This window comes from Mustela erminea, chromosome 10 (genome assembly GCF_009829155.1).
Source record: "Mustela erminea isolate mMusErm1 chromosome 10, mMusErm1.Pri, whole genome shotgun sequence".
Lineage (NCBI taxonomy): Eukaryota > Metazoa > Chordata > Mammalia > Carnivora > Mustelidae > Mustela > Mustela erminea.
In genome coordinates this window covers 67,890,182-67,914,638 of record NC_045623.1, presented here as the reverse complement: position 1 = coordinate 67,914,638, position 24,457 = coordinate 67,890,182, and the positions used below count along the sequence as shown (strand labels likewise).

General features: G+C 36.1%; 1 protein-coding gene across 14 annotated transcripts in view; it reads right to left on the bottom strand.

Moving 5' to 3' along the window:
• Positions 1 to 24,457, bottom strand: part of TUT4 (terminal uridylyl transferase 4) — a 135,309-nt gene that overhangs the window by 73,187 nt on the left and 37,665 nt on the right. For all 14 annotated transcript variants that reach the window (XM_032303082.1, XM_032303078.1, XM_032303079.1 and 11 more), the window contains exons 3-7: positions 21,048 to 21,211; positions 14,351 to 14,467; positions 5,731 to 5,908; positions 3,715 to 3,803; positions 2,638 to 2,689 (exon numbers count right to left, since the gene is read on the bottom strand). In XM_032303082.1, coding sequence (XP_032158973.1) covers positions 2,638 to 2,689; positions 3,715 to 3,803; positions 5,731 to 5,908; positions 14,351 to 14,467; positions 21,048 to 21,211 — 600 coding nt within the window. The remainder of the gene's footprint in view (positions 1 to 2,637; positions 2,690 to 3,714; positions 3,804 to 5,730; positions 5,909 to 14,350; positions 14,468 to 21,047; positions 21,212 to 24,457) is intronic.

Sequence of the window (24,457 nt, the reverse complement as noted above, 5' to 3'; positions counted from 1 at the left end):
ACTAGCCAACAGGATTCAACAGTACATTAAAAGGATTATTCACCACGACCAAGTGGGATTTATTCCAGGGCTTCAAGGTTGGTTCAACATCCGCAAATCAATCAATGTGATACAACACATCAATAAAAGAAAGAACAAGAACCATATGATACTCTCAATAGATGCTGAAAAAGCATTTGACAAAGTACAGCATCCCTTCCTGATCAAAACTCTTCAAAGCGTAGGGATAGAGGGCACATACCTCAATATTATCAAAGCCATTTATGAAAAACCCACCGCAAATATCATTCTCAATGGAGAAAAACTGAAAACTTTTCCGCTAAGGTCAGGAACATGGCAGGGATGTCCATTATCATCATTGCTATTCAACATAGTACTAGAAGTCCTAGCCTCAGCAATCAGACAAAAAAGGAAATTAAAGGCATTCAAATCGGCAAAGAAGAAGTCAAACTATCACTCTTTGCAGATGATATGATACTATATGTGGAAAACCCAAAAGACTCCACTCCAAAACTGCTAGAACTTGTACAGGAATTCAGTAAAATGTCAGGATATAAAATCAATGCACGGAAATCAGTTGCATTTCTCTACACCAACAACAAGACAGAAGAAAGAGAAATGAAGGAGTCAATCCGATTTACAATTGCACCCAAAACCACAAGATAGCTAGGAATAAACCTAACCAAAGAGGCACAGAATCTATACTCAGAAAACTATAAAGTACTCATGAAAGAAACTGAGAAAGACACAAAGAAAAGGAAAAATGTTCCATGCTCCTGGATTGGAAGAATAAATATTGTGAAAATGTCTATGCTACCTAAAGCAATCTACACATTTAATGCAATTCCTATCAAAGTACCATCCATCTTTTTCAAAGAAATGGAACAAATAATCCTAAAATTTATATGGAACCAGAAAAGACCTCGAATAGCCAAAGGAATTTTGAAAAAGAAAGCCAAAGTTGGTGGCATGCACTACTGGGTATTTACCCTAAAGATACAAACGTAGTGATCCGAAGGGGCACGTGCACCCGAATGTTTATAGCAGCAATGTCTACAATAGCCAAACTATGGAAAGAACCTAGATGTCCATCAACAGATGAATGGATAAAGAAGATGTAGTATATATACACAATGGAATACTATGCTGCCTTCAAAAGAAATGAAATCTTGCCATTTGCGACGATGTGGATGGAACTAGAGGGTATCATGCTTAGCGAAATAAGTCAAGCGGAGAAAGACAACTATCATATGATCTGCCTGATATGAGGAAGTGGAGATGCAACATGGGAGGTTAAGGGGAAGTAGAAGAATGAAGGAAACAAGATGGGATTGGGAGGGAGACAACCCATAAGTTACTCTTAATCTCACAAAACAAATTGAGGGTTGCTGGGGAGACGGGGTTTGGGAGAGGGGGATAGGGTTATTGACACTGGGGAGGGTATGTACTATGGTGAGTGCTGTGAAGTGTGTAAACCTGGCGATTCACAGACCTGTACCCCTGGGGATAAAAATACATTATATGTTCATAAAAAATAAAAAATGTTTAAAAGAGGGCGCCTGGGTGGCTCAGTGGGTTAAGCCGCTGCCTTCGGCTCAGGTCATGATCTCCGGGTCCTGGGATCGAGTCCCGCATCAGGCTCTCTGCTCATCGGGGAGCCTGCTTCCCTCTCCATCTCTCTCTGCCTGCCTCTCTGCCTATTTGTGATCTCTGTCTGTCAAATAAATAAATAAAATCTTTAAAAAAAAAATTTTTAAAGAAAATTTTAAAAGACAAAAAAAAATAGATCAAAAAAAAAAAAGATTTTATTTATTTATTTGACAGAGAGAGATCACAAGTAGGCAGAGAGGCAGGCAGAGAGAGAGGAGGAAGCAGGCTCCCCACTGAGCAGAGAGCCTGATGCGGGCTTGATCCCACAACCCTGGGATCATGACCTGAGCCAAAGGCAGAGGCTTAACCCACTGAGCCACCCAGGTGCCCCCAGATATGAAAAACTTTTGATAGGTATGATTTGGTTGATGGAACTATAAATGATTAGTTTAATATTAAGTGGGGGGGGGGAATAATTACTCAGTGCATGCACATATTTTTTTTCCCTATGTCCCTCCCTAAATCATCCTTCATCAAATGGCCTCCTACTGATTATAGGTTTTCTGTCTACACAAGAAATGCCCGTAATATTCAAAGCTAACATTTTTAAATTACCCAAAAGGCAGTACTTTTTTTTTTTTAAAGATTTTATTTATTTATTTGACAGACAGAGATCACAAGTAGGCAGAGAGGCAGGCAGAGAGAGCGGAAGGGAAGCAGGCTCCCCACTGAGCAGAGAGCCCGATGCGGGGCTCGATCCCAGGACCCTGGGATCATGACCCGAGCCGAAGGCAGAGGCTTAACCCATTGAGCCTCCCAGGTGCCCCAAGGCAGTACTTTTTTACATATCAGCTTTAAATATACTTTTGATCTAATGACATATAAATTTTGTAGCACACCTACTCAACAAATATAAAACTTTATGTAATATAATGACTCAAATATGCTATGAGTGTTATTTGAACTTGGTTAGTCATATATAAACAATACACTGCATGCACCCTTAAAGAATTTTCTTTAGAAAGACAAATTAAAAAAGAAACTCACCACTTTTTTTTAAAATCCCAAGCACTTGTATCAGAAGATCTGGATGATTCATCTAAAAGATTTCAAATTAAATCAATATACTACTTTCATAGTTCAAATTGCATACTTTAGGGAGAACTCAATTTCATTAAATATTTAAATAAAATCATGCTCTGTATCTTAAAATAACAAAAAAAGAATGGAGTTTTATATTAACACGTATTGTTCATGGCAGTAGAATCTAATAAATAATGGAGTACTATTATTCCATCTTAGAATGAGAAGAGATTCTGGAATTTCACAGTAAAACAAATGGAAAAGAAATTAGTTTACCAAATAATTGTTAAAGAGAAGTTGTTGAGATAGTAAATTTAAGAGATAATGTTACTGGCAGCATGGTCAAAAGGCATAGATTAAATACTACTTTAACAAGCTTGTCAAATTCTTAGTGTAATATGTACTTTGCAGCTATTTTTAACTATTTAATAATCACATGCTAATTTTAAGTAAATGACTGTATCAGATGAAAATTAAAACATCAAATTTTCACCTAAATCAAACCACTTTGAGTATCATTCAAAAAAAATCAGTAACACACATCAACCAATCATTTTAAATGTCTCATACATCAATAAATAAGTAGTATTATTCGTGCTAGTTACTACTTATTTAAAAAGTACCCACGATGTACCACACACTACCCAAAAATGCCTGGTATACAGCATGTCATGTAATAAAAAGTTATTATCCCCGTTTTGTAAATTAAAAAACTGAGTCTCAGAAAGTAACTGCCTTGTTGCAGCCAAGATTTGAACACAGATGTATGATTTCAAAACTCTTTTCACTTTCTATACTGCTTACAAGCAATAACTATTCAACAAAATCAAACATGTATAAGCATTTTCATTTTTTACTGTATTCCTCTGCTTTCCTTTTCCTCTCCCTTATTTCTTTATTCCACCTATGTCTAACACCTAATAGTTTCCAAAAGCAACCTTTAATTATGACAGTAACACTCTACAAACCAGTATTCCAGTACCCCAAAATACCAAGTACTAGTTAAGAATCACATAGAAAAAGATTTTTCTAATTACTTACCCTGGGAGGAAATTTTATATCTATATTAACATCACTATTTTTCAGAGCAAACTTAGTCAGAGATGAGCCATACAACCTAAGTGAACACTCTGGAAATAAAGGAAAAAATATCAAAGCATGAAATAGAGTACAAATGGGAAAATTTTTAAAACAATGGTAGGAAAAATGCATATATTTTAATTTCATGTCTTCCAATTCTAGTTACAACATTTAGAGAAGAATGACATCCTTTCTAATTGATCTAACAAGATAATTAAAATGTTTCTCGATTATGAGGGTCAGGGACAAAGATGGAAGAAATTACTTATAAAAGTCCAGTGTTTAAACAAAATTTTAGACAGTTCATTTAGGAATGACCAGACGTATGTTTAACATTTAATATGTAACAGTAAAGAATGTACTAACCTAGGTACAGCTACTGTCATAAACTACATTTATTTATTTTTAGATATTTATATTTACGTAAGAGCACTAAAACGGTAAAGGGATCACAGACATTCAATGACAACATTCTTTAAAAATTCAAACAGAAGCCTAATCACTTGAACAAAAAAACAAAATCCTGGGGCGCCTGGGTGGCTCAGTGGGTTAAAGCCTCTGCCTTCGACTCAGATCATGATCTCAGCATCCTGGGATCGAGCCCCACATTGGGCTCTCTCTGCTCAGTGGGGAACCTGCTTCCTCCTCTCTCTCTCTCTCTGCCTGCCTTTCTACGTACTTGTGAACTCTGTCAAATAAATAAAATATTTTTAAAAAATTAAAAAAAAAACCCACAAAATCCTGTAGTTCTGAAGAAATTCACAGACCAAAATATACAGGAATAGTAACATACAACCTACATCTTTTTCGGACAGTCGAATACATTATTTCAAAAATTTTTAAAGGTTCTCACCAGAGGGCAAGTTGAAAAATAACATGATTGGAACTACTGGGGCAGGCAGGTGCAGTTTCTTAGAAAATGTGAGCTCATACTCATTTGTATATATAAAAGTCTACTTTTCAAGTTCACAAAACATCTGAATGTCACTGAAGTCATTAAAATCATAAAAATTTCATTTCTATTTTTAAGATAGAAATTTTTAGGCATTTTAAAATAAAATTTTTAGGCATCTTTTTTAGGTATCTTAAGTTATTTAAATAATCACTATACCCTACATGGGGCTTTAACCCACAACCCCAAGATCAAGAGACACACGTTCTTTCAACCAAGCCAGCTAGGTGCCCCAATACTAAATTACTTCTGCATATAATTTAAATTAGTATTCAATTTTTTTTATAGAAAACCACATTATAACAGAAATAAGAAAGAGAAATGAAAATGTCTTCCATTTCCAAATTTCAATTTTACATTCTTTCTTAAAATCTCACAATTGCTCTATATAAAACCATAATTTGTCAACTGCTCAATACCCCTTTGGTGGTTGAGAAATGAGTCTTATTTAATAGATATTTATTTAAATTCAATATTGATGTAAAAAATAATAAGGGCTAAACAAATATAATCTTTATATAAACGTCTGTAATAAACCTGGCACAACTCTCACTTACACCAAAAACATAAGCTTTCTATAAAGAAAGAGCAAAGTCAAAAAGAAATAAAAGTGCAAATTTTACTTCTAATGACCCCACTTAAATTAATTTTTCCCCACCATCAGGCCAATAAGACTCTTATTCTATGACTGGCTAGAATGTATATACTCAAAATAATATAACTATAATGTCCATTCAGAAGTCAGAAATACTAAAAATATTAAACATAAGACCTTTAAGAAATTTTCCTGAATCTGACATTTTAAAAATCTTTCTTATTACAAAAATTATGTTCGTAACTCCCCATTTTCCTTTCCTGAAATATCTCCTTCCAAAAAATCACTTAAAAAATAATTAAATTCATCTGCTTTTAAGATAGAGAAACAAAGAGATAGGAAAACAAAGAAATTTACACAAGTAAAGCTGACAGGAAGCAAAGGGAAGAGTTGTACGATTTTAAAAATTAAGCATGAAGTATATTTGTACCTGGTAAAAACGTTGTTATAATCTTTGACATTTCCTCCACAATTTCCTGACGGACTCTGAGGTCATCATCTGTTATTCCATGTTCTTTTGCTAGTTCAATAACTGCAACACTTAAAGCAGCCAAGTGGCCAGGAGTAGGAGGTGGCAGAGAACGAAGCTCACTTTCTTCCTGTTTTTCCTATTAGTGTAATATTTAACAACACCATAAAAAATCTTTTCTATTTTAATGTCCTTACACTTAGGATAAAAGACTAAACAAATGTATTAACTCAACAAATATTCACCTTCTACATGCCTGATTCAAGATAACTAGGATAAGGAAGTGAACAAGACAGAAATCCCTTCCTTTGTGACAAAGTATTGGAAGATTGAGGGGTGCTTTGGGACAGGTTCCTATTAAACATTAAAAAAATAAAAATTTGTTCTTCTGTTTGCATAAATTCTGAAATTCTACATCAAAGCCAAAATAATTTAAGTACAACACTTGGCTGTTAATTTCGCGGATAATTTTATTACAACAAAGATGTAGCAGAAAGTCTTGAATCCTCTCTCATCTGCATATTAAATGGTCACAGGAAAATATCCTAGACACTTCATCACATTTGTTATATTGCCTACCATTTAAAATTGATTTCTTTCATTTTCTCCAATGCTAAGCCAAATGTTCCCCAAAACCCTTGATTTCACTAAAAGTCTAAAAGCCAATTTAAACCAAAAACTAAAGAGGACCAAGTAAATTATATATATACAATTTTTAAAGATTAATTTTTTCCTGATTTTTAAAGAAATACATGCTAATCGCAAAAGTTACATAAAACACAGGAAAATACAAAGAAAATCATCCACGATCTAATATCATACGATTTCCTTTTTTTTTTTTTAATATTTTATTTATCTGAGAGAGAGAGAACAGGAAAGGGGAAGGGCCAAGGGAGATACAGACTCCCCAGAGCCCGAGATGGGGCTCAATCCCAGGACCCTGAGATCATGACCTAAGTCAAAATCAAGAGTCAGGCACTTAACCAACTGAGCCATTCAGGCACCCCTTCCTTTATTTTATTTTATTTTTTTACCGTAACTGGGATCATACCATTTCTTTAATGTTATAATAATGGCATTTTCTATACCCCACATTTCAGTCAAGAGACATTCTCTTACTTTTTTGAGGCATGCAGCTCTCAACAATTCTAAAAATCAGAAGTAGTTTATTCTCTCTTCTCTACTACCCATAATATAGTTAAACAAAGACTTCACTCTATTTCTAATTTTATTCAGTGTTACCATATTTAGTCTCAACATAAAGTTTACCTAAGATAAAGGTAAACTATATCAAACATAGGGGGTAAGACAACCTCATTTTTATAAATTTCTGTGAATATTTCTGCAATCTTAATTACAATCTAAATCTTGGATGAGTGCCTGAAGTTCTAAGGTCTATTTTTTTAGGATTCATCCTAATAGGTACTAATAGCTACACACTTAATACCAAAAAATTCTCTGAATTATATTGCTAAGCTGTCATGGAAATAAAAAGATAAAAGAGAGTTGATGAACATACTCCTCTACCTATGTTATTAAGAAGCCTATCCTACTTCCTTTAGGATGCTGTTCCATCTAACAGTCTCACTGATATCCTTCTATCAATGATCATCCTCATATATCCTGTCATAAGTATGCTCAATGAAGTCTCTGCCCTATGTAACTTAATTCTACTTAGAGAAAATAGAAACAGATAAATAAATGTATACTATCATGTCAGGAAAAGCTATGAAGAAAATCAAACAGGGTACGACTACACACTGATGGGCAAGGGTTATTATTTTAGCATAGAGTGGACAAAGAAGGTCCCTCTAAACAGGTAATGTTTAGCAGAAACCTAAAAATGAAAGAGAGAGACATTTAAATTTCAGTGGGAAAAGCATTTCAGATACAGAGAACAGTAAATTCAGAAACTTAAGGCAAGAAAGTACCTAATGTTATTTGAAGAGGTCAATGTGGCTAAAGGGTTAACAAAAGGGTGACTAGAAGGTGATAAGGTTGAAAAGTTAACTGGAAGCTAAATATCATATGACCTTAAGTAAATTGGTAAGGACTTACATTTTATTCTAAGTTGAGAAGCCAAAGAGGGGCTATGACCAGAACGTAACATTATATGACATATTTTAAAAGAACAATCCTTGCCGATAAATAAAGAATAACAGACCATAGTATGGGGGCAGGAAGGAGGGCTAAGTTGGAAATAGTCCAGGTGAGAGACAGTGGTAGCACAAACTAAAACAGAAAGAGTACGAGGGCCTAGCCGGCTCAGTCAGTAGAGCATGTAACTCTTGAGTTCAAAGTCATAAGTCTGAGCCCCACACTGGGCACAGAGATTACCAAAAACAAAAAGAAGAAGAAGAAGAAGAAGAAAAAAAAGCCCAAACAGAAAGAAGAGTGTGTGTGACAAATGACTAAATTGGGAATACATAATGTTTTGAAGGTAAATTCTATACAATTTGTTAATGGTTTGAATGGGGGGTGTAAATCAGAGAGATAAATCAAAGGTGCTTGTCCTAAGCACCTGAGTAAATAAATGGTTCTGCAGAGATGAAGTAAGTTCTGGAAACAATCAGTTTAGGCTGGGAAATAGTGCCCAAGAAGGAAGAATCTCCTAATGAGCCTCCTATTTCCAGACTCTGCCCCTTCATTCTATGCCCCTTACTTCCACCAGTTAGTCTTCTACTTTAAAACTTTCAGGGGTGCCTGGGTGGCTCAGTGGGTTAAAGCCTCTGCCTTTGGCTCAGATCATGATCTCAGGGTCCTGGGATTGAGCCCCTCATCGGGCTCTCTGCTCGGCAGGGAGCCTGCTTCCCCCTCTCTCTCTGCCTGCCTCTCTGCCTACTTGTGATCTGTCTCTGTCAAAGAAATAAATAAAATCTTTAAAAAAAAAAAAAACTTTCAATTAATCCTCAACAGAATACCAGCAAACCAAATTCGGCAAATTAAATAGATTATACATCATGACAAGTACAATTTATTCTTGGAATGCAACAATGGTTCAACATACAATAATCAATGTAATCATCACCTTAACAAAATGAGAGGAAAAAAATTTTTATCTTGATCAATGCATAAAAAGCATTCAAAAAAATTAAACATCCTTTTGTGGTCAAAAACAAAACAAAACAAAACAAAATACCGAACTAGGAATAAAAAGAAACTACCTCAACATAATAAAGACATATTTGAAAAAACCACAGCTTACATTACAGTTAGTGGCTAAAGGCTATGAAAGTTTTTCCTCTACAGTCAGTATTGAGTCAAGAATGCCCATTTTCACCACTTCTATTCAATATATTAGAGAAGTGTTAGCCACAATGAGAGGCAATGAACTTGGACAGGAAGAAATAAAATAATCTCTATTCACAGATAATAATCTAATACATAAAAAACCCTAAAGATGCCAGACACACACAAAAAATTAGATCTAATGAACTAAATTCAGTAAAGTAGCAGGACACACATCAACACAAAAAAAACAGTTGCACTTCTAGACACTAACAACAATCAATCTGAAAAGGAAATTACGAAAACAATTTAAAACAGTCCCCAAAAGAATAAAATACTTAGAAATTACCTTAAAGAGATGAATGACTTGTACAATGAAAACAACAAAACACTGCTTAAAGAAATGAAAGAAGACATGAAGAAACAGAAAGATATCCCATGTTCATGGATGGGCAAGCTTAATATTGTTAAGATATCAATACTACTCAAAGCAATCTACAGATTCAATGCAATCCCATCAAAATTCCTTTAATCCCTATTTGCAGAAATGGGAAAATTGATCCTAAAATTAACATGGAATCTCAAGGGACCCAAAATAACCAAAACAATCTTGAAATAGAAAAGAGTCAGAAATTCACATTTCCTGATTTTGAAACTTCTTATGCAGAGCAATAGTACTCAAGACATTATGGTACTGGCATAAAGACAGATGTATAGGCCAAAGGAATAAAACACATAACCAACTCATTATGGTCAAATGATTTTTAATAAGGGTGTCAAAACCATTCAATGGCAATGGACTGTCTTTTCAACAAATGGTGAAAGGAAAACTGGATACCCACATGCAAAATGGACCCTTATCTTACACCCATATACAAAAATTAACTCAAAATGGATCAAAGACCTAAATGTAAGAGAAAAATTATAAACTCTTAGAAGAAAAAAGCTTCATGACACTAGATTTGGCAGTGATTTCTTAGCTATGAAACAAAAAACCCACAAACAATAAAAAAAATCAGACAAATTGGAATTTATGAAAAGTAAACCTCTGGGGGGCACTTGGGTAGCTCAGTGGATTAAGCGTCCAACTCTTGATTTCGGCTCAGATCATGATCTCAGGGTCATGGGATCAAGTCCCACATCAGGCTCCGAGCTCAGTTCAGAGTATGCTTGAGATTCTCACCTTCCCTCTGTCCCTGCCCCTACTCATGCTTGTTTGGGCTCTCTCACTAATTATAAATAAATAAAACCTTTAAAAAAAATTAAAATTCTGTGCATTAAACAACACTATTAATAGAGTAAAAAGGCAACACACAGAAAGGAGAATATATTTGCAAATCACATATATGATAAGGGATTACTATCCAGAACATATAGTCTGAAGTTTTCTTTTATTGTAGAATCTTTTTCTGGTTTTGGTATGAGAGTAATGTGGGACTCATGGACTGAAATTAGGAAGTTCTTACTCTTCAGTGCCCTGAAATATGTGCAGAACTGGTACACATATTATCAAAATTATCCCAGAGCTCAAACGTGACCCTTTCTTTCTTTTTTTCAAGTTCTTTTTTTCTTTCCATTTCATTTTGGATGTTTTCCATTGTTATATGTTCAAGTTCACTAACCTTTTCTTTTGTAAGGTCTAATCTACCATTAGTCCCATTCAGTGTATTTTTCATCTTAGACACTGTAGTTTTCATTCTTGTAAGTTCAGCTTTAATCTTTTTTGTATCTTCCATGTCTCTTTATATTTTTAGAATATCAGGAATATAGCTATCTGCCTTGATGTCCTCCTCTGCTAATTCTTTCCTGTCAATTCAAGGTAGTTTTGATTGGCTGATTTTTCTCCTTATTGTGGTATGTATTTTCCTGCTTTGGCCTTACTATCTTTGAATGCCAGACAATGTGAACTTTTTGTGGTGACAGATATTTTCTATTTCTGAATATACCCTCAAGCTTTGTTCTATAACAACATAAAACCCTGGAAATAGTCCTTTTGGGTCTTGCCTTTAAAAATTCTTTAGTTGGGGGACACCTGGGTGGCTCAGTGGGTTAAAGTCTCTGCCTTCGGCACAGGTTATGATCCCAGGGTCCTGGGATTGAGCCCCACATTGGGCTCTCTGCTCCGCGGGGAGCCTGCTTCCCTTCCTCTCTTTCTGCCTGCCTCTCTGCCTGCTTGTGATCTCTGTCAAATAAATAAATAAAATCTTTTTTAAAAAATTAGTTTAAAAAAAAATAAAAATAAAGTCTTTATTGGGATCAGACTGCATTTAGTTTCTATATATTCCCCACTCCTGAAAAAAAATCCTGTTGGGCACTCTACTCAATGCCCATGAAGTACGAGTTTTTCAGTCTGAATAGTGGGAAGGTACTATTCTCAGCCCTATGTAAGGATCAAGCACTATTCTAATTTCTTCAGATGATTCTTTCCCTGGCTTCAGGCAGCTTTCTCACATGCATGTACCAATCAGTACTATGCTGAATACTCTGAAGATACTGTCTTTTTATCTATAGATTTCTTTCTGTATAACTTTGTCTTTTTTATTATCCTGTCCTACAAACTCTAGCCACCCTGGATTCCCTGGACTCAAGTTCATCTCCACAACTCTGGGAGTGTAGAGGGTTTCCCTTCCTATAATGCAGTATGGAAACTCTCTCAAACTATAGAGTAATTGTTGGACTAATCTCATTTGTTTTCCATTCACTGCCTGAAAACCATTGCTAGCTATTTTTATCCCTTTTTTCCTTTGGTTTATTCAGGAGTAAAGGTAAACCTCATTATTATTACAACTTCAACTAAGCAAAAATCTACTACAACTGCTTTTAAGGAGGGTTTTTGTTTTTTTGTTTTTTGTTTTTTTTTTTTCAGTTTTTTTGTAATGTCCTCAAATATCCTTATAATGTATATAATGTCTACCAGCTTTCTTTTTAAGTTTCTTGTGTGGAATTCCCCAAGCTTCCTGGAATTAATGATTAGCATCACTCAACATTTCTTGTTTTTTCAGTTGTTATCTCATAAACTACCAATTGTCTTTGTCCTGTTAAATCTTCTGAAGCTCTAATTAAATCAAAATAATATGCTGATAGGGCACCTGGGTGGGTCAGTTGGTTAAGCAACTGCCTTCAGCTCAGGTCATAATCCTAGAGTCCCAGGTTGGAGTCTCCTGTTGGGCTCCCTGGTCAGCAGGGAGTTCTGCTTCTTCCTCTGACCCTCTCCCCACTCACGCTCTCTCTCTCTCAAATAAATAAATAAAACCTTTAAAATAATAATATGCTAGTAAGATTTTAATTTCTAGGGCACCTGAGTGGTTCAGTCATTAAGCGTCTGCCTTTGGCTCAGGTCATGATCCCAGGATCCTGGGATCAAACCCCGCATCAGGCTCCCTGCGCAGCAGGAAGCCTGCTTCTCCCTCTCTCACTCCCCCTACTTGTGCTCCCTCTCTTACTGCGTTTCTCTCTGTCAAATAAATAAATAAAAATCTGTTTTACAAAATTAATTTCTTTTCCTTCTGAGTTCCTGATTTTCTTCAGTGCACTCATTTTTTTTTTAAGAAAGACATATTGAGCACCTACTTTATCAGACAATGTCCTAAGCAATAGAGAAACAAAAATAAGAACTGAAACTTGCCCTCTAGAATATTGGATATTCAAGTCTAGAAGAGGAGAGAAAGCAGACATGCACAATACAATATATCCAATTTTCTGATCAAGCAGCTCTGCAAGCACAGAGAAAGAATACCTAATCCAGACTTGTTGGGAAGGTCAGGTCAAAGAATTTTTCTCAGAGAAAATACACAGTAGACACTCAGACACTCCTACATAAGTAGGAGATTATATAATATTACTATTACCGCTCTGAGGGGTGCCTAGGTGGCAGAATCGGTTGAGCATCAGACCTTGGTTTTGGCTCAGGATGTGATCTCAGAGTTGTGGGCTAGAGCTCTGTACTCAGCACAGAGCCTGCTTGGGATTCTCTCTCCCTCTTCCTCTGCCCCTCCCACTTGTGCTCTCTCTCTCTCTCTCTCTAAAATAAATAAATATATCTTTAAAAAGATATGTATCAGCCTGGGGCACCTGGGTGGCTCAGGGGGTTAAGCCTCTGCCTTCAGCTCAGGTCATGATCTCAGGGTCCTGGGATCGAGTCCCACATCAGGCTGTCTGCTCAGCAGGGAGCCTGCTTCCTCCTCTCTCTCTCTCTCTCTCTCTCTTTCTCTCTGCTTGTCTCTCTGCCTACTTGTGATCTCTCTCTGTCAAAAAATAAATAAAATCTTTAAAAAAAAAAAAAAAAGATATGTATCAGCCTCATAAAAAATATACATTACCACTTTGAAAAGCTTAAATGGCTAAAATACTAATAACTTTTTTAAAAGCATTACTCATACCTATGTCTATGAAATGTTCTAATAAAAATAACGGAAAATTATGAATTCTGACAGTCTAAAGATTATAAGGCCCTGCATGGTCTGGACTTCTCTAGCTTCATCTCACATCATTTTCCTCCTATCTCTCTTTGCCCAAGGCATACTAGACTCTTTCTGTTCCTCATATGCCATGTCCTCACTCACCTTTTTTCCTTTTTTCTTTTTAAGATTTACCTATTCATTTTGAGAGAGCACATGCACAAAATTGGACTGGGGGCAGAGGAAGAAATTTTCAAACAGATTCCCTGCTGACCGCAGAGGTGACTCTCAATCAATCCCACGATCCATGAGTTCGTGAACTGAGCTGAAACCAAGTGTCAGACACTTAACCAACTAGGTACCCCCTTTTTGCCTTAATTTCAAACTACTTCAAAGTTCAACTCAAGTATCTTTCTCAGAAATGTCCCTGTTGCAGATTAGGTAAAATATCCTTGTATACTTCCTTAGCACCACATTTCTCCCTTTAATAGAACTCAATATACTTAGATTCCTTTTCAGTGTATGCCTCCACCAATATTTTAGAAAATCTGAGGGTAGGAACCACAACTATCTTATTCACCACTGCCTAGACCTACTACACAAAAATTCAGTAAGCATCAGTTGGACTGATTGTATTTGGCAGTTCTTTTTTTAATTAAGATTTTATTTTTAAGTAATCTCTACACCCACAACATGAGATCAAGAATTATATGCTCTATCAACTATATCTGACAATTTTAACTTTGAGAATCAACATACTTTAGTACGAACAGACTGGCTCTGAAAAGGTTCCTGACCACCTAAGATAAAAGAAGGGCAATCACAGCTTTTAATGCTATCACTTCACTTACTAATGTAAAACAGGACAAATACCCCATTTTTAGTTTCATAAATAAGTATTTGATAGAGTTTTGCCATTTGAAAAATAAACAATATATTTTGAAAAAAGAACTCACCAAAATATTTTTCTTATGTCGTTTCTCCTTTATATGTTTATGAGCTCCCTGGATGTTTTCAATGTGAATTAAGCAAAGTTTGCATAGATATCGGCAATTGGTATATTCTGGTGAGCGCTGAAAAGTTAAAAAATGCATTTTTTCAGAAAGCAGAGAAGTAAGTACTTGACTATATATGGGAATGATATAATTACATAAATATAAGAAACAAAAACAAGCATTAAAGGAATAAATTTTTAATAAATCAGTACTTATATCCCCAAGAAATAGTTGTCCTTTTCAAAACAGTCATCATAAGAGATGATATACTCATTTCAAACAACACTATAATAATGCTAAATGTTTGATACTTATCTAATATAGTCCTTAGAATACAATGTAGGATAAGAACGGCAGTCTTAGTAGTCTTCTTCCCAATGCTTTCCCAAAAATTGGTTTCAAACCTTGAATTTTTGATAAAAAATAAAATCCACCCTCAAATAGGAGATTTTAAAAGAATATGAGGTAAGAATATGGAGGAATATTCCAAAAGCTTAGTTCTGGAAACATTCCACTCAATCACAATCTCATGGAAATAAATGAATAATCTCAAGGCCACTATTCTAAAGGGAACAATTCTGATGACACATAAAAATTATCATAGTACTTTAGTCATACTTTATAATAACCTGTTCGTGAAATAATAAGAAAAAAAACTTAACTAATTCCAAAGTGCCTATTATGTGCCAGGTGCTAAGTTAGGTGCTTCATACACAATTTGTCTTTTTAATACCTCTAATAATCCAATTAGATTGCTATTATCTTCATTCTCTACAAAACTCATACAGCCTGTAAATTTCACAAGGATATAATATTAAGTAGGAGATGAACAATTTAAATTCATGTATATCTGATCCCGAAGCCAACTCAACCCATATGATTATAGAATGAAAAATTACCAAAGCATAATACACACTGAATTTTAAAACATTATTTCCAGTGCCTTATACTGCAATTTATGAAATTACAACAATGCTTAAATTTTTTTTTTTTTTGATGGAAATAACATAAATTTATTGAAACTGGTTTTGGGGAGGGTGGGTGGGTGGCTAGTTGGGGGTCTTCCAAAGAGAATGGGGAGAAGAGCCAGCGCCCGGCCAGGAGGGAGCGGGTGCCAACAATGCTTAAATTTTTATTTCAGATTGATCTTCAGTAGCTTGCAACTCCTGACGGATTCTCTAACTTCATAATATTGATTTTCTTCAAATGGAGAAACCGGCTCCAAATTTAGCAAGAGTCCTACCACAGACTAAAAATAAATACAGCCATCATTTATAAAGTATGTATAACCTTCAACTTTATGATTCCCCATTTTACTGGCAAAGCAACTACATCTCAAAACTTAAATAATTTTGTCCAAAACAATAAGCAAAAAGGAAAATTCAGCTCAATTCTGTCATTTCAATTTGTAGTATAAAAATTCTTTATCCCTTCACAATAACACGGATGGAACTAGAGAACATTACGCTAAATGATATAGGTCAGTCAGAGAAAGACAAATATAGTATGATTCCACTGACATGTGGAACTTAAACAAAAACAAATGAGTTAAGGTTAAAAAAAGAGAGGCAAACCAAGAAACCAAATTTATCAAGAGAACAAACTGATGGTTACCAGGAGATAGGTGGGTGAGGGGATGGGTTAAATAGTGATGGGGATCAAGGAGTACACTTGTTGTGATAAGCACCTAGTGATGTACAGAAGTGTTCAATCGCTCTACTGTATACCTGAAACTAATATTATACTGTATATTAACGAACTGGAATTTAAATAAAAACTTAAAAACAAAAAACCATAAAAAAACTCTTTCAAATCTGTCCTTATTGAGGAATTAATTAAGCCCTTGCAGGGACTCCTACCTCTTAGTTTCTAACCACAACTAATACTTAATTCCCTAAATATTTTCTGAGCTCATAACAAATGTCAAACATTTGTCTAGGAAGGAGGGATATATAGCATAAACAAAACTGTCCTTAACAATTTACTTCTAATATACAGATACATGTAGTAAAGAAATCCAGAGATAAGTAGGAATATGGTGCAGGGGTGTTAACTACTTTTTTAAAAAGGATCATCACTGGAATGCCTGGGTGGCTCACTTGGTTAAGCGGCTGCCTTCAGGTTGTGATCCCAGAGTCCTGGGATAGAGCCCCACATTGGGCTCTCTACTCAGCAGAGAGCCTGCTTCCTCTTCTCTCTCTGCCTACCTGTGATCTGTCTTGTCAAGTAAATAAAAATAAAACCTTTACAAAAAAATAAATAAATAAATAAATACCTTACTGATAAAATAATTGAAAGGAAGTGAAGGATTAAACTATGTGAGTATTTGGGAAGAGATATTCCAAGTAGAAGGAAATGTTAAGCTAAGGCCTTCAGAAAGGAATATGCTAATATGTCTGAGACCCTGCAAAAAGCCTAATATGTGACTGGCACTGAGTGGTAAGGAGGGCCAGGTCACAGGGCCCCTTGAAAGGACTCTGGTTTTTATTCCAAGCATGAGGCAAAGACACTGAAAGTTTTTGAGCAGAAAATTAAGTTTTCATCTATATTTTAAAAGGATCCTTGCCTTCCTAATTTCTTTAAGAACAGAAGCAGGAAGAACGTATTGCCATTACAAGCATACTGCAATGATCTAGACAAGAGATGATACTGGCCTGGTTCAAGAAGAGTGGTGAAAGTGGCAAGGGTCAGGACTGAGGAATTGAAAACATAAATACAGAACACTTAAAGCTATGAATATTGATGAGGTCACTAAGGGAATCAAGAAAAACTCATCATAAACGTTTTTCAACTGTAAAATATTAGCAGACAAGGACTTGTCTGGATTCTTTTTTGTAAGAAAAGTTTGTTTTAACATAAATGGGGAGTCAAAAGGCTTGTGATGACATCTCTATTGACCTTGGATTAAATCTCGAACACTGGGGCACCTGGGTGACTCCATCGTTAAGCATCTGCCTTTAGCTCAAGTCATGATCCCAGGGTTCTGGGTTCAAGCCCCACATTGGACTCTCTGCTCCGCACAGAGGAAGCCTGCTTCTCCCGCTCTCACTTTCCCTGCTTGTGTTCCCCTCTCTTGCTGTCTCTGTCTCTGTCAAATAAATAAAATCTTTAAAAAACTCTCAAACAGGGGCACCTGGGTGGCTCAGTGGGTTAAGCCGCTGCCTTCGGCTCAGGTCATGATCTCAGGGTCCTGGGATCGAGTCCCGCATGGGGCTCTCTGCTCAGCAGGGAGCTTGCTTCCTCCTCTCTCTGCCTGCCTCTCTGCCTACTTGTGATCTCTCTCTGTCAAATAAATAAATAAAATCTTTTAAAAAAAAAAAATCTCAAACACTGAAAACTGCTTCTATAACCTTAAAATGAAATAATAAAAATTGCTCTAGTGGTAAAATAATTCAATTCTACAAGTAGTTGATCTTTATCGCTTAATACACACCAGACACTATACGAAGAACTTTTACTTGTATTTATCATACCTAATCCTTAAACAATGAGCTAGGTGTTATTTTTATCAACTCGATTTTAATGAGGAAGAAACTGAGGTTTAAAGAGATTAAGTAACTTATCTAATGTTACCCAAGCAGTAAGTGACAAAGGCAGACTAAGTCACTCCAAAACCTATACACTTATACTTACCTATATACTAAGGAAACTACCTCTTATTAATAACCAACTACCATGTGCAAGGAACTATATTAAGCACAGTAGCAAATGGAAGAAAAATGTTTTCATGACATCATGAAGCTTCTAGTTTCATAGAAGAGACACACGAAAAATGTTTTAAAATTCCTTCATTATATAGTTATGTTTTATTTTACTATTAAACACAGACATTAATAAATCTTCTTTAAAGTTTCTGCAAAAGAGGGGCGCCTGGGTGGCTCGGTGGGTTAAAGCCTCTGCCTTTGACTCAAGCCATGATTTCCAGGGTCCTGGGATCAAGCCTGGAATCAGGCTCTCTGCTCAGCATGGAGCCTGCTTCCTCCTCTTAATTGCCTGCCTCTCTGCCTACTTGTGATCTCTGTCTGTCAAATAAACAAATAAAATCTTAAAAAAAAAAAAAAAAGTTTCTGCAGAAGAACTAGAATAAAGATTGCTGGGCATGGAAATTCCAAGTATTTCCTAGTCAACATTTAACACTAACTACAGGGAAATTTACCCTTCTGACCTAATAGCTTAGATTCTTTCCTTCTCTGGTACAGTTTAAAAATCTACATCTTGGGCGCCTGGGTGGCTCAGTGAGTTAAGCCGCGGCCTTCGGCTCAGGTCATGATCTCAGGGTCCTGGGATCGAGTCCCGCATCGGGCTCTCTGCTCAGCAGGGAGTCGGCTTCCTCCTCTCTCTCTCTCTGCCTGCCTCTCTGCCTACTTGTGATCTCCCTCTGTCAAATAAATAAATAAAATCTTTTTAAAAAATAAATAAATAAATAAAATAAAAATCTACATCTTTACTCATCAATCAGATAATGTATGGGTATACTGTGAACCCAAGAACTGATAAAATCAAAAGCAAGTATTTAAGAATATTCTTAATGAATGTCTAAAGTTGATAAAGAAAAATATTAATTAAGAGTACACTAAATTGAAAGTAAGAGGTTTTAGAGGACATGAGAAACAAAGAAGTGCCAGGAAGAAAAGAGATTATAGACATCTATGCTAGTACTGGCACACTCATTTTGTATCATTGCTGCTTAAATTCAAATAAACTCAAACAGCAAATGTTTTTGTTCTATGCTTCTAAGCTTTTCTTTTACCCCCTGCATTCTTTCCTACCACTATCAAACATCTATTTCTACCTTAATTTCTTTCTTCTCCCAAGAACTGATCTTTCCTGCTTTACATCCTATCCCATCCAGTCCTACTATTTTTCTTAAAACACATTTTTCACATTTCTTTTTCACACGCCATATAATTCACCTAATGCACCAGACTCCCCCAATTCACCTAGTCAACTCCTACAGATACTCCTTCAGACTCAGTTCCAATGTCACCTGCTTATAAAGCATTCTCCAAATTGATGCTTCCATACTCCCATTCAAGTTGGCCACTCTTTTGTCTAAGATTTCAAACAATACTGCTATTATTACTATTATCTCTTATATGTTTTTCTCTAATTAGTAAACCAGAAAACCAGTAACATGTTTTTAAAAATGCCACACAAGGCACCTGGGTGGCTCAGTTGTTAAGCGTCTGCCTTCAGCTCATGTCATGATCCCCAGGTTCTGGGATGAGGCCCTGCACTGGGGTCCTTGCTTGGCAGGAAGCCTGCTTCTCCCTCTCTCACTCCCCCTGCTTATGTTCCCTCTCTCACTGTCTCTGTCAATTAAATAAATAACATCTTTTAATTAATTAATTAATGTTCCACATAGGCCCCAATTCAACTTTTTATCACCAGATCATGGCACATGAAAAGCACTAAATATTTACCTTAACAAAACACACACCCAGAATAACTAACTCCAAGACATAGGGAAGAGAAAGTGAGGAAAGAGAGAACTATGTAAAAGAGCAAATTGCAAAAAAGACTTCCTTCTAACTAGCACCTTGGGAGACTAACTATACAACCTAAATTCTCCTTACATTATGGGCCTCTACCCCTAGATATTCATTTCTATTTTCTTAGGGTGACCACTCTGTTATAAGATCTATTAATAACCCAGGATTGCATCCTCAATTTAGATATGACCTCATTTTTCTAAACTCTACAAAATTATACCATTTCTTTCTCCCCTTTCTTATTTATCAAGAATCATGACCTATATTACCTTATATACATGCTCACAAATATCCCAAGTATCTATTTGTGAACAGGCTGATCTATGATTCTTTCCTTCAATACCTAGCAAATGTTTTTTATTAAGGCTAGGAATGTGTATTTCTAGGTTAAGAATTTAATTAGTATACAGGAAAAAGATACCAATGGCTAGAACAATTCCTAATACATAAGAGATATTCAGTAAATATGGGAGATGGAGAAAAGGAGAAAGCGTACTATATAATATTTGCTCATTTATTTCTGTCATTCCAAATGGACTGTTCACTTCTAATTCACCAACTGCCATTTTCATCAATATATCCCAGTGCCCAGCATAGTACTGAGAACATAAGAAGCACTCAGTATCTACTGCTGAGTGAATAAATCGGAGGTCAGCAAACTTCTGTAAAGGGACAAAGTAATATTTTGGTAAATATTTTATGCTTTAGTAAACAGTAAATATTTTATGCTCTGCAAGCTATAATGTTCTCTGGAGTAACTAACTACTCAATTCAACTCTGCCATGGTAGCATGAAACCAGCCACAAATGGGTAAACAAACAGCATGGCTATATACCAATACAATTTGGCTTACAAAAACAAGGGACTAGGTTTACTTTACACAATTTTAAAAACACAAAGCACACAAACGAAAGGAAAAAAACAAGAAGATAAGCCATAGTTTGTTGACCTCTAGAAAGAATGAATGAATTCAGACTCACAGATACAAGGATTTGCTGAACAAAGGGAGAGAAGAAAAGAGAGAAGAAAGGAAAGAGGGAAGTTAGGAAAAATGAATGCTACCTCTGCCTGAGCAATAAAAGAAGATAAATAAAAAGAGCTGTGCTTGCAAAGAAAAGTTATAAAACATCCATCATCCTCCAAATAACTAAAATGACATAGTATACTTTTTCAAGTCGAAAGATGTGATCTCTTTCTAAGCGTTCTTCTGCTTGTTTCAAGCCTAGCCTCTGCTCAGGTGTCAATGCAGATTCATCTATCACAGTAGCATTTTCTAAATAGTCCATCTCTGAAGAGTTTTCTTTATTAGAGTCATCATTCTTCATTTTACCTAGAAAAGGAAGCAATCAGTTACCATCAGCAGAACTGATAAAATTTTTTAAAAATTTCAACGGGAAACAATCAATTTATGTACATACGGGAAAAATATTCTTTCCTTATACTTCCTTAGTTGTACAAGTTGTATACTTATGTAAATACAAAGAAGAGATATATATGGTATCAGAATTCACAAAGAAAAATCTATTTCATGAGTCAAATGCCTATCTTGTTCTTCTAACCTAGCAAAAGACAAATATGACAGACTCACTACACAAGGCTAACACAACATAACCATATTATATAATCTCTGAACTCTGAAATGTGATAAAAAGCTAGTTTAAGTCCCAAAGATTAGTCACTAAAGTCATTTTAATGACTTCATCACTATACACTAGCTGCTAAAAGAACATATATCCTCTGCACCACAAACCCACACCAAGCTAGTGCCTCTCTGCTTTCACTGAACTCATGGATATCCCTATCACATCAATATTTTTTCTTTGCTTCTCTGCCTCCTAAATAGATTGCAATCTCTTCAAGGGATAGACTGTGTACTATCAACTTTTCATTTCCAGTACCTAACATTATACACCTGGCATATAGTAGATTCCACCATCAGTGTGATTTTTTAAAAATACAAATTGAATCATATTATTCTCTTGCTTAAAATACTTAAAAGACTTTCAAAGAGTTCAGGATAAAGTTTAAACTCTAGCATATTACATGCCATCCTTGCCTTCATAAAGGCAGTAAACAGAACAATAATTTCAAGTTGTAATAAATGCTATAAAGGAAAAAAGCATGTAACTCAGAAGGAAACTAACTTCAGATATGGGAATCAGGGAAGATTTTAAATCAAGACCTTAAAAAGGACTAAGCAGGTGGCTCAGTGGGTTAAGTGTCTGCCTTCCGCTCAAGTCATGATCCCAGGGTCCTGGGATGGAGTTCCGAATTGGGTTCCCTACGCTGCAGGGAGCCTGCTTCTTCCTCTCCCTCTGCTTGCTGCTCTCCCTGCCTGTCCTCTCTCTCTCCCTCCCTGTCTCTGTCAAATAAATAAATATCTTTTAAAAAAAAAAACAAAAAACTTTTTTTTAAAAAAGACCTTATGAAAGAGAACTAAGTTACCTGTATCTCTAACCTTATAACCTGCCATAACACTTTTCACTTTATTCATACCAAATGTGTTAGAATGGATCACTGCTACTTCAAGTCTCAATGCGTTTTCATACGCTGCTCCTTTCACCATCAAGGCCATCCTTACTTCAGCTAGTAATATTTACCTGTCCTGCAAAATTTAGCTTAAGCTTCCACTGTTTTAGAAGACAGTCTGATACTCTTTATACAAGTGACACCTGAATAATATCAGGGCTTGGGATCCCAAAACTCTGCATTTAACTTTTTAGTGCCCAAAATTTTAACTATTAATAGCCTACTGTTGACCAAAAACCTTAATATTAACAGACAGACACATACTTTGTATGTTATAAATATTATATATTGTATTATTATAATAAAGGAAGCTAGAAAAAAGAAATTCTCACAGACAGAGCTTTCCCTCTTTTTTTTTTTTTTCTTTGCATTCCCTCTTCATATGAGGCTTCAATCCTATGGGATTAGGACGCCCACCTTGGGACCTCATTTAATCTTAATTACCTCCTAAAAGCTCTTATCTCCAAATGCAATCACACTGGGAGTTAAGGCTGCAGCATAGGTAGTTTAAGGAGACACAATTCAGTCTGAAGCTGATGAAGCTAGTGCTTCAGCCTTAAAAAGGAAAGAAGTACTGATGGATATATACTGTAACATGAATGAACCTTGAAAACATGATGTTTAATGAAGGCAGCCAGACACAAAAAGATCACATATTCTATGATTCTGTTTCTATGAGATACCCAGAGACAAATATAGAAAGAATGCATATTAGTGGTTTTCAGAGGATGGAGCGAGGGAGACTAGGAATGAATCCCACCCCCCCCAAGACCTGAACTGAGATCAAGAGTCAGACTCAACCAAATGAACCACTCAGGTGGTCCCAAGGGAATGAATCTTAGATGGGGACAGGGTTTCCTTTGGGGATGATGAAAAAGTTCTGCCCTTAGTGGTGATGGTTGTAAAAGTACTATAAATGTACTTAATGCCACTGAATTATATACTTTTTTTAAAAGATTTTATTTATTTGAGAGAGAGAGAGAGAGACACAGCATAAGCAGGGGGCGGGGCAGAGGGAGGGGGAGAAGCAGAGTCCCCGCTGAACAGGGAGCCTGAGGCAGGCCCAATCTCAGGACCCTGAGATCACGACCATAGCTAAAGGCAGGTGTTTAATCAATTGAGCCATCTAAGTGCCCCAAATTATATACTTTAAAATGGTTAAGATACTAGAGTTCCTATATTCCACTCCTACACATACGTCAAGTGAAAACATACATCCACACAAAAACGTTTAAATGTTCATAACAGCATTATTTATAATAAATAAAAGATGGAAACAATTCAAACATCTATCAACTGGTAAAAGGATACATACAATGTGGTATACCCATACAATGGAATTTAGCAATAAAAAGGAATAAGGTACTAGTACATGCTAAACATAGATGAATCTTGAAAACGTTGTGCTGGGGCACCTGTGTGGCTCAGTCAGTTAAGCATCCAACTTGATTTTGGCTCAGGTCACGATCTCAGGGTCATAAGATCAAGCCCCCCATGGGATTCTATGCTGGGCATGGAGCCTGCTTAAGATTCTCTCCCTCTGCCTCTGCCCCTCTCTCACTCTCCCTCACCTTCTCTAAAATAAAGGAGGGGAGCCTGGGGGGCTCAGTTGGTTGGGCATCCAACTCAAGTTTTGGCTCAGGTCATGACTCGGGGTCATGGGACTGGGCCCTGCTTTGGCCTCTGAGCTCAGCACCAAGTCTGCATGGGACTCTCTCTCTCCCCCACTGCCTGCCGCTGCCCCTTCCCCTGCTTGCATGCACTCAGTCTCTCTCTCTCAAATAAAAAAAATTTTTAAATTAAAAAAAAAAAAAAATTTTGCTATGTGAAAAAAGCCAAACAAAAAAGGCCACATATTATATGATTCCCTTTATATAAAATAGGCAAATCTATAGAGACAGAAAGTAGATAAGTGACTTCTTTTTTTAGGGGAGAGGGGCAGTGAGAGAGGGAGAGAGAACCTTAAGCAGGTTCCTCGCCCAGCATGGAGTCCAATCCAAATTGGATGCTTAACCAACTGAACCCATGGAGTCAGTGCAGGGCTGTT